Source organism: Leopardus geoffroyi, chromosome D4 (assembly GCF_018350155.1).
Source record: "Leopardus geoffroyi isolate Oge1 chromosome D4, O.geoffroyi_Oge1_pat1.0, whole genome shotgun sequence".
NCBI classification, from domain to species: Eukaryota; Metazoa; Chordata; class Mammalia; order Carnivora; family Felidae; genus Leopardus; species Leopardus geoffroyi.
Window position 1 is genome coordinate 63,574,085 of NC_059342.1, and position 15,125 is coordinate 63,589,209.

General features: G+C 43.9%; 1 protein-coding gene across 1 annotated transcript; it reads right to left on the minus strand.

Moving 5' to 3' along the window:
* Positions 1-301: 301 nt before the first annotated feature.
* ALDOB (aldolase, fructose-bisphosphate B) lies at positions 302-14,715 on the minus strand. The gene is made up of 9 exons (XM_045470051.1): positions 14,645-14,715; positions 9,642-9,763; positions 8,375-8,586; positions 7,284-7,338; positions 6,247-6,407; positions 5,055-5,138; positions 3,994-4,168; positions 3,385-3,584; positions 302-810 (listed from the first exon to the last, which is right to left on the minus strand). The coding sequence occupies exons 2-9, from the start codon at positions 9,751-9,753 to the stop codon at positions 715-717; spliced, it is 1,095 nt and encodes a 364-aa protein (XP_045326007.1). The 5' UTR covers positions 9,754-9,763; positions 14,645-14,715; the 3' UTR covers positions 302-714.
* Positions 14,716-15,125: the final 410 nt, after the last annotated feature.

A 15,125-nucleotide genomic window follows, 5' to 3' on the forward strand; every position in this document is an offset into this window, starting at 1 on the left:
TATCCTCAAACTTGAAATTTAGCGTGGTAGCTCTGAAACTTGGCTGTACGTTGGAATCACCAAGGGAGCTGTTAAGAAACCCTGATATTTAGAGGATCCCACATCCACAGTTTCTGATTTAATTGGGCTGTGGTGTGGGCTGAGCATCTGGGAGTTTTAGTTTTTGGCAGGTTATTCCCAGGAGTAGCCCAAGTTGAGGACCCTAACCATTAATGTCAGTCATGTCTAGTAGAGTCAAAGGTAATGAAATATACTGAGCCCTTTGGAAGCAAGAGCAAAAAGTAAAACCTGATACCGGCCGAAGGCTTCTAGAACATTTTATTTCTTCGTTGGTTGCAGTTGTCTACTTCGTAACATACCACTGCTAAGATTGTTTAGTGAGATACACTTCTCTGCACTCAGCTTCTGCGATATTTGAATGTCATTATTTGAATGGTTTTGTTTTTAAGTCTATTCTTTTCTTAGATAGATACTCTGGGGCATGGGGAGCTGGAGCCGTTGGAAGGAAATTGCGTGAAATTTTGTCAGATCCTTGATATTCACACCTATGTTTTAGTAACTGATGTTTTTTCATTGAGTCTAAGAATTTAACAGGTACTGTGTTTCCAGTAGTTCAAATCTGATTTTGTCTAATGTCCAAGGCCAGTTGTTCTCTTTCAGCCCTCCAACCAAGGCATGTAGGAGAGCTAGAGGCAGGCTGGTTGGCCTCAGGTTCTAGTAGGAATAGCAGGCTGTGAAGAGAGACTGAGTGGAAGCAGCACCAGAAGAGCCGGAGTGAACATACTGTCCTTTGGCTGCCTGGCAGTTAGCCTAAAAAGCAAGCGTGAGAGAGGACATGGGGTTAGAGCAAATGAAACCCTCTGCTTGACTCTCTGTGTCTCTCCTTTGAAACCAGCTCCACCTGCATTTGGATTTTTTTTTTCTCCCTACAGTGATTTTGCTAAATATTGATGCTGATAGCATTCCTTTCCTTTTATGATACATTATCTCCTTTTTTATCCCAGCTTTCTGAGCATTTCTCAGGCAGGCTGAGGTTTGTGTCAGTTACTGAGAAAGTCTCTTTTTAGTACCAACAGTATTGCAACAACAGTACTAAAAGTTGAGAAACTTCTCATTGATATAGTGATAAGGGAATGGACATTTCAATCTGAACAGTGGAGAAGCTTGCAATGGCTGTTCAAGTCGTTTGCTAGGAAATGGTCCAGATAGTATGCCAAAGGACCAGGCAAGGTATAGCCAGAGGTACAACACAGCAAATTAAAGAAATTATTCCAGGGGCGTCTGAGGGGCTCAGTTGGTTGAGCCTCTGACTCTTGACTTCAGCTCAAGTCGTGACCTCATTGTTGGTGAGTTCGTGCTCCAAGTTGGGCTCTGCGCTGACACTGTGAAGCCTGCTTGGGATTCTCCCCTCTCCCTACCTCTCTCCCTCTGCCCCTCCCCCACTCACACTCTCAAAGAAAATATTTCAAAAAAAATTTTCCATTTTCCACCTATATTTGTCCACAAGAATATATAATGTTTTGGAGTTGTAACTACACTATCATTTGATTCCTTGTATAAATTCCAATTAAAGATGAGTCCAGAATTACAAAACCTGCAATAATAATATTTGAATGCCCCTCGATGGTATCATGTCTTCAAGTCACTGTTGCTATAGTCTTGCTCTCTCTGGGACTTATTTCTACATCTACAGTGATTTTCAAAGTATGTTGCATGGACCTAAGCACTTCTTTAGGAATGAAAATTCTTTGGCTTGACCCCAGTTTTTCTCAATCAGAAACTTCAGTGGCTGAGGCCCAGAAGTCTGTATTTCCACACACCCTCCAGGTGATCCGGATGCATACTCATGCTTGAGAACCACCATCCTGAATGATGAACTCAACTTCCCTTGTTTTGTGCAGATGGCCCTTCCAGCCCTTTCTTTCACAATCCCTCCATCATACTAGCTACATCTCCCCACCTCCTCAGCCACACATCAGCACAGCCAGACCCAGCTCTCCATCCTAACAAAGTCAAGAACTACCTCTAAAATCTCACACCTCTTTTATGCCTGTAGGATGTCTTCTAAGCTTCTCTGGGGCCTTCCTTTCTTTAATGTCTCATCACCAAACTTCTGGCTATGCTTGATTCTTTGCCCAGCCTCCTCTGTGATCAGCAAGCCACATTAGGGCTATTGCTCAAGTTCAGCACTGTCCTAGCTCCCTATTGAACTTTTACTCTATCCTGCCATTTCCCACTGAGATTGATCTGGATCTTCCTGCATGATTAAGCTATTAGGAAACTTCAGGATCTAAGTTAACACACCACAAATTTACTCTCATTTCAGCCATACCGTGCCTGATGCTTGGCCATTATGTCTGGTCAGTCTCCTCCCAGGCTACTCCAACAACTATTCCAAGCTTCCCCAATGTTAATTAAAACTGAAATCTCCATTCCCTTATCACCCTCAACAGATGGCCTCAACTGGAATCAACTGCTACATCCCTTCACCTCTACAGACCTGATTCCAAACCGATTTTTTTTTCTTCTTTGCTGCCTCTTCCCTCCTTTCCAAGACCAACTCTGCCACCTGCATTTAATATTTAGTTTCGTGCAATCTTGTTTCTTCTAACTCCTTGTCCTCTCAATTATCCCCACTGACCTTGTCTTTAATCTCTCCTCTGGCTCCTTTTGCTTTACACTTAAACATGCCAGGCTCTCCCCTATTTGGCTGAACCCTAAGCTCCCTGAAGGTGGTATCTGCATCTCCTTTATTCACCCCAGCCCTTGGCTCATACTAGGTATTCAAAAAGGAATCGTTACTGATGGAATAAAATCCGTTTAGTCCTTATTTCTCCTGGTATCCTTTCTGGGCCTTTTCCCACCAACCTTCCTTCCTGACAACCTTTCCTATTCTCTCTCTATTGAAATCGTTGAGCTGAGGGTCACTGTATATGCTTCTAAATGCCAATGTCCGCTTTCCCTCAGCCTTTATTCTGAATCTCCCTGTAGTGTGTTACTACTGATCCCCTTGAAACTTGTCTCCATTTGTTCCCAGGATCCTTGGTTCATATTATTGCTGCTTGTCATGATGGCTTTCTTCTTCATCTCCCCAAAATGAAAGGTGCCTGGGGTCAGTCCTTGGCCCTCTTATGTTCCCTTGCCAGTGTCTCTGTGGAGATTGTCCTTCAGTCTGCTGTCATCAACTAAGCTCCCAGTGTGGATAATTCACAACTCTCTCTAGCCCTCTCCTTCCTACTGAGCTCTAATGCCACCTTTTCAAACATCTAGCAGACACTCTCTGGAGATACCATCATGGGCCTGAAAAAAAAAGCAATGCTTCCCCAGGTAAGAAAGCTCCAAGTATCCACTTGATCAAGTAGCTAAGAAGCAGTAGCATCTTACCAGGGCCCGCTTCATGAAAGCCTCCTGGGTCGCCTTCTTGTTTGCAGCTTTGCCGCCCCAGGCAGCCAGTGCACTAGCCTGCAGGGCCCGTCCGTAGGAGAAACTTAGTTTCCAGGGTTTTGGTAGAGGGCAAAGGTTGATAGCATTGAGGTTGAGAGTAGCATCCTCTTCGCTCATGCCACCAGACAAAAAGCAGATACCTGGAAGGAAAGAAGCCATTCCTCTCTACTATTCCCAGTTTATGTGCCTGGCTTGAGAAAGCGAGCAATGAGCCTAAAAGAAATGTGATGCCTCAATCTTTTCTCTCTTTGCATGGAACTGGGTTGGAAAAATTAGTTAGCTTTTGCTGAGGTTAACTGGGCTAAAAAGAGAAGGCTTTAATAAAAAGGAGGGTGATTAAATATTGAGGAAATAAATGGATTGTGTGCATTTGGACAGACTCAGGATATGTGGTATCATGGAGTATGAGGGAAAGTGCTGGCTGCCTCTGAGATACAGAGGTCTGTTTCCTGGAAAAAAAGAAGACTTTTAGACAAACACAAGAAGTTGTGGAACTCCTTCACAGGATGAGAGCTAAGATCTCAAGTCAGAGGAGAAGCAAAGCCTTACCAGGAACAGCTGCAGGAACAGTACGGTGCAGAGCTGTGACAGTGGCCATAGCCACTTGCTCTGGCATATACTTCTTGGTACAGGCGTGTCCAGCGGTCACCATGTTGGGCTTCAGCAAGGTGCCCTCCAGGTAAACATGATGGTCATTCAGGGCCTTATAGACAGCAGCAAGGACCTGAAGGACAAGAGGTCCAAACAGGTGAAACCCAGAGCCAGCCTGACAGTCACCTGACCTTGGCACTTTTATGTCGCAGGGATGCGAGCCAAAGGTATTCTTGTATGAGGCTTGGCCAAAGCTTCCCAACCAGCTTCATCTCAGTCCACCTACTTTTGCAGGTGGAGAAACTGAAATCAGGTTACACTGCAAGTATGAATGAAGTACCTTCTAATTACATTTTTCTCACGTGATGCTCGTCTTATTTTTACCTATTTATTTTTTAATATACAGGTTTTTAAATTTTTATTTATTTAAATTCAAATTAGTTAACATACAGTCTAGTATTGACTTCAAGGGTAGAACCCAGTGATTCATCACTTACATACAACACCTAGTACTCATCCCAACAACTGCCCTCCTTAATGCCCATCACCCATTTAGCCCATCCCCACCCACGTCCCCTCCAGCAACCCTCAGTTTGTTCTCTGTATTTAAAAGTCTCTTATGGTTTGCCTTCCTCTCTGTTTTTAATCTTATTTTTCCTTCCCTTCCCTATGTTCATCTGTTTTGTTTCTTACATTTCACATTTACTCATCTTATTTTTAAATTTCTCTGTTTACATATAATGTAACTGATCCAAAAAGATAACAGGATTTACCAAAGGTCCCACAGCTGGGGACGTGGATTATGAAATGCAAGTCTTAGTACAGAAAATTCTGTGCTTTTTCCATATGGAGAATACCATTGTGACAAAAAAAAAAAAAAAAGGTTTGATAAGTACCTCCTTACCTTCTCAATGCTACGTAATGATTCCAACTGAAGAACATTTCATATATCACAGCTGATATATGTTAAGTACCAAGATTTTTCAACTGGAATTGGGACTTTCATGTTCAAGACTTACCTTCTCAGTAACATACTGGCAGTGTTCCATGTCATGGTCTCCATCAGGAAGTACCTCTGGTTCAACAATGGGTACCAGCCCATTCTAAAAAGGGAAAAGGAAGAGGTAAAGAGCAGCTCTGCTCACTGTGATCCTTTCCTTAAGAAGATGTTTTACAGCTGCCTGGAGCACCTGGCTCAGTTGATTAAACGTCTGGGCTCTTGCTTCCAGCTCAGGTCATGATCTCACAGTTTCATGAGTTCAAGCCCTGAGTCAAGCTCTGTGCTGGCAGCGAGGAGCCTGCTTGGGATTCTCTGTCTCCCTCTCTCTCTCTGTCCCTTCCCCACTCACACTGTCTCTCTCTCTCTCTCTCTCAAAATAAGTAAATAAACTTAAAAAAAGATGTTTGACACTTGCAGTTGGTATAAAATGGGGCCCTTATAGAGAAATACCATTCACTGACTTAAAGGCAGTGAAAAGAAATTTAATGGGATTTCTAAAGAGCATTTGTAGCTTGGCCAAAAAAGCACAGTGAGTTTAAAAAAAAAAAAAAGTTCTCCTGGGAGTGAATAAAAAAAATAAAAACCCATAGTTTCTATAGATACAGATCATGCTAGAGATTATTCTAGCTACCTCAGAACCTAGTTGTCACCCATTTAGTGCAGTCAAGATCACTAAGAAAGATCCCCCTTGTGTGGGTTAATTAAGGAATTAAGCACTGTTTATAGTTCTGAGAACGTTGGTAACTCCAACATAACACCCACACAAGCAAATCAGACGTTAACTGGGATCCCAGGACACTCCAACGTATGTTGGAAACTAGTGTCAGGTCACCATCCTCCAAGATACTATTTGGATTGGGACTAAATCAGAGCTGTCACTCTTGAGCTAGGGATCTCAGAGGATCATGTTTTAGATGTGATGGAGCATAGGCAAGCAAGTGCCCTGGCCCTAGGGGCTGGATCACTCGTAAGACTCAGCTTATAGAGCTTCGGCAGAGGGCAGCTATTGATGGCATCAGCCTTTGGGTTCATAGCTAACTTGTGGAAGCAAATCTTACCCTACCATACTTAGCTATAGCAAAAGTGGTACAAAATGCCACCAGGATACAGGGGTGAGATAAGGTTCATGTACTTATAGTAAAATTGGAAAGAGAAGCTCTGAAGAAGGCTCTTTCCTACTGTTGTTTTAGCTCAAGGGGAAGGCTGAGCACCTGCTGACAGATGCTGGCGTAGCGGGCCAGGGCATTGGCATTTTCCTGGATGGCAAGGTGGGATGGACACTGGTTGTCAATCCTTAGCACAGCACGCCATTTCCCAAAGTCAGCACCATCTTTCTTGTACTGGGCACAGCGCTCAGAAAGGCCATCGAGCCCTGCAAGTCACAAAAGAGAAAAAGGCTTCTTTGCACCCTTATCCCTGATCCATGGGGCACTGATGAAGTGAGGAAGTTCTTCCTTGCCTTACCTTTCAGTTGGTGGAGCTTAAGGACTGAAAACATCCAGGCAAATATATATCAATCCTGATACTGTGCCCAAAGATCTGGGGCTTTATACTTTGTAAGAATAGAGGGAACTAATATTTGTTTAGTATTTACTATGTTCCAGGCATGATTCTAGGAATTTTGCATACTTCATCTAATTACCATAGGAATTCTAATAGTTAATATTATAGTAGTTTTACAGATGTGAAAACCCAGGCTACAAGAGGTTAAGTGGCTTTACCAAGTTTGCATAGCTAACAAGTGACAGAACAGGAATTCAAATTCCGCTTAGCTAACCCAAAGCTGTGGTTCATACTTATCTACTTGGGCAGTGAAGTACCTTGCAAAATTGTCTAATTGGGAAGTGATAGAACCAGGAGTCAAACCCTGGTGAGTCTGATTCCAAAACTTGGGACCTTTCCTCTCTTCTGCTGCTGGATTTTTCTCTAAAACTTATACTCTCAGGTACAGAGTATCTTCTCTGCACAAAGCACTGTGGTAAGCACTTTATGTACCTTATCTAATTTAATTCCCACAACTATTCTGCAAAGCAGACACTGTCATCCCATTTTAACTGGCTCAGAACATTTACATGACTAGCTTGAGGTCACACAGTTATTACATAGAGGAGCTGGGATTGAAAAGCAGATGTGTGTGGCTCTAAAACCAGTGTGATATTCATATTTTGTTTTCCCTTGCTTCCCTCTTTGCTTGCCATCATTTCTAACATATATTGGCATGATTCATATCAGTGGGTTATATCCTTACCTTGAATGGTGGTTTCTTTGTTGGTTCCTGCAAGGGGAGCACCTCCCTGGTCTAACTGTGAACATAATTAACAAGCAATTAGCAGATGTCACGGGCCCCAGGAAAACACAAGCAGAGACCCTGGTACTAATAGTTGTCATTTTTCATAAGGCAAGGAGTTGAATTCCAAAGGTGTGTTAGTAACAGGATGGAGGGAGGGGCAGAGACACACAATTCAGTCCACAGCAGAAGGGAAGTTACCTGGAAGGAACAATGTCTGAGTGTCAACACTAAGAAGATGGAAAGTATGGAAAACACCGGGAGCTTGGTAAATAAGAAGTAATCTGACAGTACCTGGGATGTAGAGGTGCCATATAGGAGTAGCTCCCTTAAATTATGTGTCTAAGAGAAATTTCATGAGCACCTGCACATACCAGGCACTACATTATTCCAGGAAATCAAAACAATAAAGACACAGCCCCTACTCTCGGCATACCAGAATCTGAGGTCATGAGCCAGAGAGGTAGACAGCCTGGGTTTGAACTGGCTCCGGTTTTGCCTTGCTGTGGGCAAGTTACCGCTATGCCTTGTAATTCCATTTTCTTGCCTCATCTCTAACATTAGGATAATAACTAAACTGACCTCCAGAGGTTATGAGGAAGATTAAAGGAGCACTTGGAGTTGTAAGCACTCAACTGATACTAGTTTTCAATCCTGAGCTCATGTGGTTTGAGATAACAGAGTTATAACTGAATGGTAAATGCTTCAATAATAATAGTGATCCTGAAATAAATAATAATTATGTGACAGGAACTGTTTTATAAACTCCTCATTCTTATAAGTGCCTTATGAGGTACGCCCTACTATTCCCATTTTAGAAATGGAGAAACTGAGACACCAGGAGATAAAGTACCTTATAGAAAACTTGGCTGGAAGAAGAAGCCACTGGCAGAAAAGTCTAGAAGAGGATCTGGTCCTCAGGGGGAGGATGATGCTGGAAAGGAGTACGAATGACAGTTGGATGATGAGGGTGTCCAGAGTGTTGGCCCAGTGACTGTGCTGAGAGTTGGGCTGGGATGAGGCAGAAGGGAGGTGGAAATGGAAGTATTTACCTTGATTCCCACCACAATCCCCTTTTCCTTGAGGATGTTTCTGAACAGCTTCCCCTGACTGTCCTTCTGGTAGAGGGTCTCATGGAAAAGGATCACGCCCCCGATGCTCTGGTTGATGGAGTTGTCTACGGTAAAGAGGATTTCCCGGAACTGCCGGCGGTTTTCCTCAGTGTTCTCCACCTTGATCCTCTGCAGGCGGTTTCCCATGGTGCCTATAAGGTGGGCGGGCCAAATGCAGCTGGAGGGGCAAGCCAGACCTTTACTGCTGGCCTCCTCCACTCTAGCTCAGCGACCCTCAGCAGGACGGCAAGACTCTGTTTTATTCAGATCTTCAAAACTGTCTCCCTTTTGGCTCCCTCAAGAAAGACCTGGGCTGCTGTCAGGATGCTGGTTAGGAAGTGCATGGAATGGACATGTCAGGGTCCAGGCGGGTGGAAGCCACCATTGGGTCCAAGTGGGTTTGTAAGGCCCTCAGACCTCTCTAGCCACCCCCACCCCCCACCCCCAGGTCCAGCCCTCAATCTGACTAGACGATACAGTAGAAGGAGGGATGGGGCGGGCTCTTGACTCCTCTAGCTTCTATCATTTTATGGTGGGCCATAGAGGCCAGCCGCAACCCTCCCTTGTGCCATCCTGGGCTTCTCTCAGCCACAAGCCCTTCCCTGTTCCAGATATGGACACTTCCCTGCCTTCCCTGACCTTCCTTAGCTGACTTTACACTGACTTCTCAGCAGCAGAGGTCTGTGTATCTGACCTCATTCTTATTACTGAGTTCCTGGCCTTGCTATAGTCTATATTCAAAAGATCCCTGGCAGGGCACCTGAGTGGCTCAGTCAGTTAAGCATCCAACTTCGGCTCAGGTCATGACCTCGTGGTTCAAGAGTTTGAGCCCCACACTGGGCTCTGTGCTGACAGCTCAGAGCCTGGAGCCTGCTTCAGATTCTGTGTCCCCCTCTTTCTCTACCCCTCCCCTGCTCCTACTCTGTCTCTCTGACTCTCTCTCTCAAAAATAAATAAAACATTAAAAAAAAAAAACCCAAATGATTGCTGGCAAGGGGGCCTTAAAATGGAGGGCTTGAGCCTCTTCCTTTGTTTTTCAGAAATCTACCCACTGGAACTACAGGACTCAAAATGTCTATGTTTACTGGGTCTTCTGCTCCCACTGCTGTGTACCTTTACTCCTCCCAGAGGAAAGAATATGATTGTTGATTGCCTTTGCTAAGTTGTAGAAATAAGAATACACTTGTATGATGTTACTTGCACTCACCTACGGACTCATCTGCAGCCAGGATCCCCTTCCCATTGGCAACAATGCGCTGGGCGATTTCTGAGAGCTCCTTCTTCTGTTCTGAGGTGAGGGCTGGAAATCGGTGGGCCATGGTGACAGGTCTGGAAAAGAGTGTGGGAGTGTCCTGAACAGAACTGCAGGTGGATCAGACAGGTTCATGACCAAGACAGCCAATGTATGCTACCAAGCCCTGTGGGCCCCTCTATTTCTGAACCATGTCCATAATGGATAAACAAATGAGGTCTGGGTTTTTCTCCCTCTAGCTTAAGTAGTTGCAATTAGCCACAATGGAGGAAGGTGGGATGCCAAATTTCATGGTCATCCTAAATAGAATGTCTTCCAGGAGACCTTTGGGTTCACTGATTCTGAGACTGAACCAGCTAACTAGTGACCCACTCAAATCTGACAAATAGACGGCACTGTGGTCATTGACTATCCCTCCGTGGATCTCTGGTGTCTTTGGGTGCTCTGGATGACTTGAAGCCAGGACAGTGAGGCTTTCAGCCTCGATGGCCATCTCCCATTTTATTCTGTTAGCCTGGATTATTCTTTGGGTAGCAAGCTTGAGAGGAGGAACTGCCATTTGGCCTTGCAATTAACCTCCCTTCGGCTTTGGGACATAGAGTATGGTGTGCAAGGCTCTTTTTTCTTATATTCAACCACCTATGACACCATTTGGGATATAAGGGGAGGATTTTCCCCAAGTGGCTCTGGACTGGAGGCTCCCATGGACTCTAGGATCACTCTGTATGCCAAAGTCATACAGTGATCCCTGCTCCAATCCCTCTCAGCTTCACTGCTCTAGCAAAGAGAGACTCTGGTTTGAAGATACCCTATGCAAGCACCCTCCTCGGCAGTGGCCCTCCGAAAAGAATCTTGCCTCTGTTCGGCTGCCACCTTGGGCTAGTCAAAAATGCAAGCTCCCAGCACTCTCATCTGGATGTTAGAAAGATTAATTTTGCAGGTGTTGGACTATCAAAGAAAAAAAAATGGTGGTAAGGATTATCTTGAATGGTGTCCTATTCAATACTATGACCTCCTCCTTTCCCTGGTCTTCTCCCTCTCAAACACTCATCCATAGGGTAGATGCCCCATGCCTGCTTTCTACTTCCTGCAAGCACAGGGACATCTCAGTTCTCATTTAATCCACTCAGCAATGGGGTAACCAAGGCAGCTATTATCTTCATTAGTTAACCAGCAAGTTAATACCCAGAGAAGTTAACAGACTTGCCCATGGTCTCAGCTAGGATGAGGCAGAGCTCCCCACCCAGTGCTGCCCCGCATGGCAAATCAATTTCTTCACATTTTCTGCATCCCTTCAAGGCAGGGTTGATATAAGAAGTGGATGGCTACTGAACTAATTCACAAGAGGGTGTCATTGATGCCACTCTCACTTCAACAGGGGTTCTCGCATTAACCCCAAAGAGTGGAACCACAGCACTGTCACTGGGGACAGACAGGATAGACTAATAGGCAATGATCTCTAGAGAAGATGATCTTCTGAGACCCCTCCCATCCCAGCCACCTGAAGATAGGGTTTCTCCTCATTTATATATTAGTTCCTAAGATTGTACCCGGGGATTACTAACTTTAAATCTGGCCACTAGTTCTTTATGTGGATAAAAGCCAACCTGAAATTGGTGACCTTCAGACCAAAGTGCAAATTTTCTCTCTCAGTTCAGGTAATTGCATAAAGGAATTAACAAATAAGAAATAAAGATGTTTCCCTGATGAAACAAAAGGAAAACATCACCCAATAATAGCAAATGACCATTTATTGCCAAGTACTCTGCTAATTGCTTTACATGCACTATATAATTTATTCCTCATTATACCCTCAGAAGGCAGCTGGGCTTCTCCCCTCCCCCCACATACATTATATAATAGATAAGGGAAGAATATAAGAAAGTTTAATTATTTGTCCAAGGACATGTAACTAATAAGGCACAAAGTTAGGATAAGGGGCAGTACTCCCCTCTTTCAAGGAAAGAGTGAGCCTGGTGAAAGGAATCAGCCTTTGGGTGACTCTAATGTCCCCAATAACACCCCCAGAGTACTTGTTGATGACACACCAGAGGACCCAAAATCCTTGGGCTGTGGTTCATCAGCCTTACACTATAGAGCTTGTCGATTAATAAACATCTCATATATTCACACAGGGTTTTGATCCTCGGTCAGACAGACCTGGGTTCAGACACTGGCTCTGCTTCCTCCTCACTGGGACCTTGAGCAAGTCAGTAACTTCTCTGAGTCTTAGTTTACTATGGAATAAATGGTGCTAATATCTGCTCTGGTTGTCTCATTGCCAGGTCTAATGTAACTTGTGAGCACCCGTACTCATTGTAGTTGCTCCAAATATGTTTGTCAAATTAGTTGCATGATAAATTGGAAGATGTTTTATAATGCATTATGAAAATGTTGGATATTACTATATATCTCTTTATAAATGTTAAAAAAAATAATTACCCAAGATCCCATGTTTCTATATACTACCAAGTTATTTTTTTAGTCTGAGTGTGCTGATTCAACCAGAAGAAAAAACAGAGAAAAGGTCAAATTGAACCAATACTGCTTATGGGAAGTTAAACTTCTACAGAGAGATTAAAGGTCTGTATCACATCAGCACAAATGTTGCCCCTCTGTTAATCATAAAACAGGGTCACAGACCAATGTTCATCCCTGGAGACAGGAAGATAGCCAGGAGTGGGTGACCGTGGAGAGTGATTTCCGTGCTCCCCAGCCTCTGCTCACTGAGGTCTCAAGCCAATTTGTTTTTAAAGTGTGGTGGGAAGTTGTTCACATTGTATTATTACAATGGGGGGGGGGGGAGGAAGCAAGTTTCAAGGAAGTATGTAATATTTAGTATCATTCTTTTTTAGTTTAAAAAAAATGGTTTGAGGCGCCTGGGTGGCTCAGTCGGTTAAACATCCGACTCTCAGTTTTGTGTCAGGTTGTGATCTTGCAATTTCGTGAGTTCAAGCTCTGCATCAGGCTCTGCACTGACAGCATGGAGCTTGGGATTCTCTTTCTCTCTCTGCCTCTCCCCTGTCCATGCCGTCTCTGTGTCTCTAAAAATAAATAAATAAACCTAAAAAAAAGTTTTTTACTGGTATAACACATACTGTTTGTGCATCTATGTAAGCAGAGAGTAACCACCCTGGAGTTACTTGTGGGGACTGAAATGGGATGGAGTGACCCTCACATTTTACTTTATAAATTTTTTGTAATGTTTGATTTCTCAATGAATAGGTTTATATATTACGTTATTTATTATACGTAATATATTAACAGGTGATACATATACAAATCTGGGAGAAGTTTGTATGGAAATATGAGAATAGAAGGTAATCACAGAAAAACAGAAGTGCAAGTGACCTCAGAGATGTCAACCCTGCCAACTTTAAAGATGGGGAATCTGAACCTCAGAAAGAATATGTCTGATGCCCCTCCTAAATTGTGATGCCCTGGGATTATAAACCACATCCTACTGGCTTCTGACTTGGAATCCTTTTTTAGAAAAATAGCAGATGAAACCTACAGTTCTTTCTGCCTTCCTTGAAGAGGTTCTGTGAAAAGATAATGATTTGTAAAAATGAATATTTAACTCCTAGAGAAATATAAGGGAGTAAAGAGTCCATTCGCTTCTCCATGTGCAAGGCAGATGGGCTTTCAAGAAGACATGAGGAGCTAATACATTGAAAGCCTATGACCTCCAGGCACTGCGAGCAAGATTTTACATATAGATGTGTGAAGATGCCCACAGCTTCATTACCCACCCACCCACCCCCATGTCACAGTGACAAGCGCAGTGAGATGCCCTATGACAGCTTGATCCCTGATGCTTTGAACACACATGAGGTAGCTCAGAAAGAGAGCTGAGTGTTGCTCTTTCTTCTAAACTGGCACCTAGGTCAAAGGCACTTCTTGGTCTCCATCCAGCACCTCAGGCTTTAGCGTAGGTCTGGGGTGGTCCCCAGATGGGCCTTGGCTTAATGGCAGCAGAACCCAAGCCCCTACTGGATCCCAATTGGCTAACGGAGCCCTAGGTAACTAGAAAGAAGTTTATTTTAAAAGGCAGCATCTCCTGGGATGCCTGGGTGGCTCAGTCCCACTCTGGATTTTGGCTCAGGTCACAATCTCACAGTTCATGGGATCAAGCCCCCTGTCGGCCTCTAAGCTCGCTCAACAGGGCAGAGCCTGATTGGGATCCTCTCCCTCCCTCTCTCTCTCTCTCTCTGCCCCTCCCTTGTGCATAAAGGCAGCATATCCTCATAACACATCTATTTTTCAGACAGTAGAACAAATATCCTAAAGTACGTCAGCAGCTTCTGAGTTATTCCAAATAAATTAAACTGTAGGATCTTCAAAGTAGGAAATGTTACAGAAAGCATCAAACAAGTGGAAATTTGACAATTCATAAACAAATGATGATGGTGCTCTGTGACAATTCCCAGCCTGTTCCATTTTCTCATTGAGCAGTGGTGAAGGCAAGGGTAACAAGCAACATACACCAGGAGCTCATTTATGTGACAAAGGAGCGTCAGCGCCAGCACTAGTAGGAATAGGAAGAGAATGAAGAAAATGACATCAGGCAATAGATATGTAAACAAATCATTGAATTAAGCAGTTGTCATGGGGAGAATAGAAATGAGCAGGAACCTCAAAACATGATTGGCACCTAACCAAATAAGTGCATTCAAGCTGTTTCTCCTAGGCCAAAGACAGAAGAGCTTTCATGCAGGTCACACTGGGAGCTGACATCCATCCTGAGCATTTTGCCTCCAAAGAGTCAGCAAAGGTGTGGATGAGCATTCACGCTTAGGGAGGAAAATCATTTCAGTACAACATCACATTTTCAGCCACCATCAAGTTTCTCCTGAAAACAAAAGCAAACAGACTTTCTCCTCTACCTGTGTCGTGCCATTGTTAACCCCTTACTCCCAGGTGCCGTCCAGGCAGACAAAGGAAGTTCTTTTACTTACAGTTTGTGGGGGAGAGTCCTCTTAGGTATCAGAAGCTGTGGACGAGGCAGCAGCCGCCAAATAGGATGAACCTTTGGGAACACACAGTTTTTATAGAGGTCTTGTCAAAGTTTGTTTATTGTGGGTTTTTTTTTTAACTTTCACCCTCCCCTACCCACCTTGGCCTGATAGGGAGGTGTTTATCCGATACCTGGTTGGCTCATAACCAGCCAATCCTGATCACGCTCACACACTCACTGGACTCACAGAATGTTAAAGCTACAGTGGATATCTGGAGACCATGTAGTTCTTAACCTAGACATCATTTTTCAAGTGAGGAAACTGAGGCCCAGAGGATTAGGGGATTCCCTTAAGTCACAGAGCTAGTAAATTACAGAGCTCTAGAGCCACCCAGAGAAACTGGGAAGAATGTCACTCTTGCTATAGCACTTACTAAACACATGACTTTGGCCAAGGCTTTATGTCGGTTTGTTTCTTTTCA

Bases quoted from the DNA above. Each gene is read 5' to 3' on its own strand.
- ALDOB (XM_045470051.1), bottom strand. From the start codon at position 9,753: ATGGCCCACCGATTTCCAGCCCTCACCTCAGAACAGAAGAAGGAGCTC. The intron at 8,587-9,641 runs GTGAGTGCAAGT...CCCACCTTATAG, and splicing joins GGCTGCAGATGAGTCCGTAG to GCACCATGGGAAACCGCCTG. The intron at 4,169-5,054 runs GTAAGTCTTGAA...CTTGTCCTTCAG, and splicing joins GCCAGTATGTTACTGAGAAG to GTCCTTGCTGCTGTCTATAA.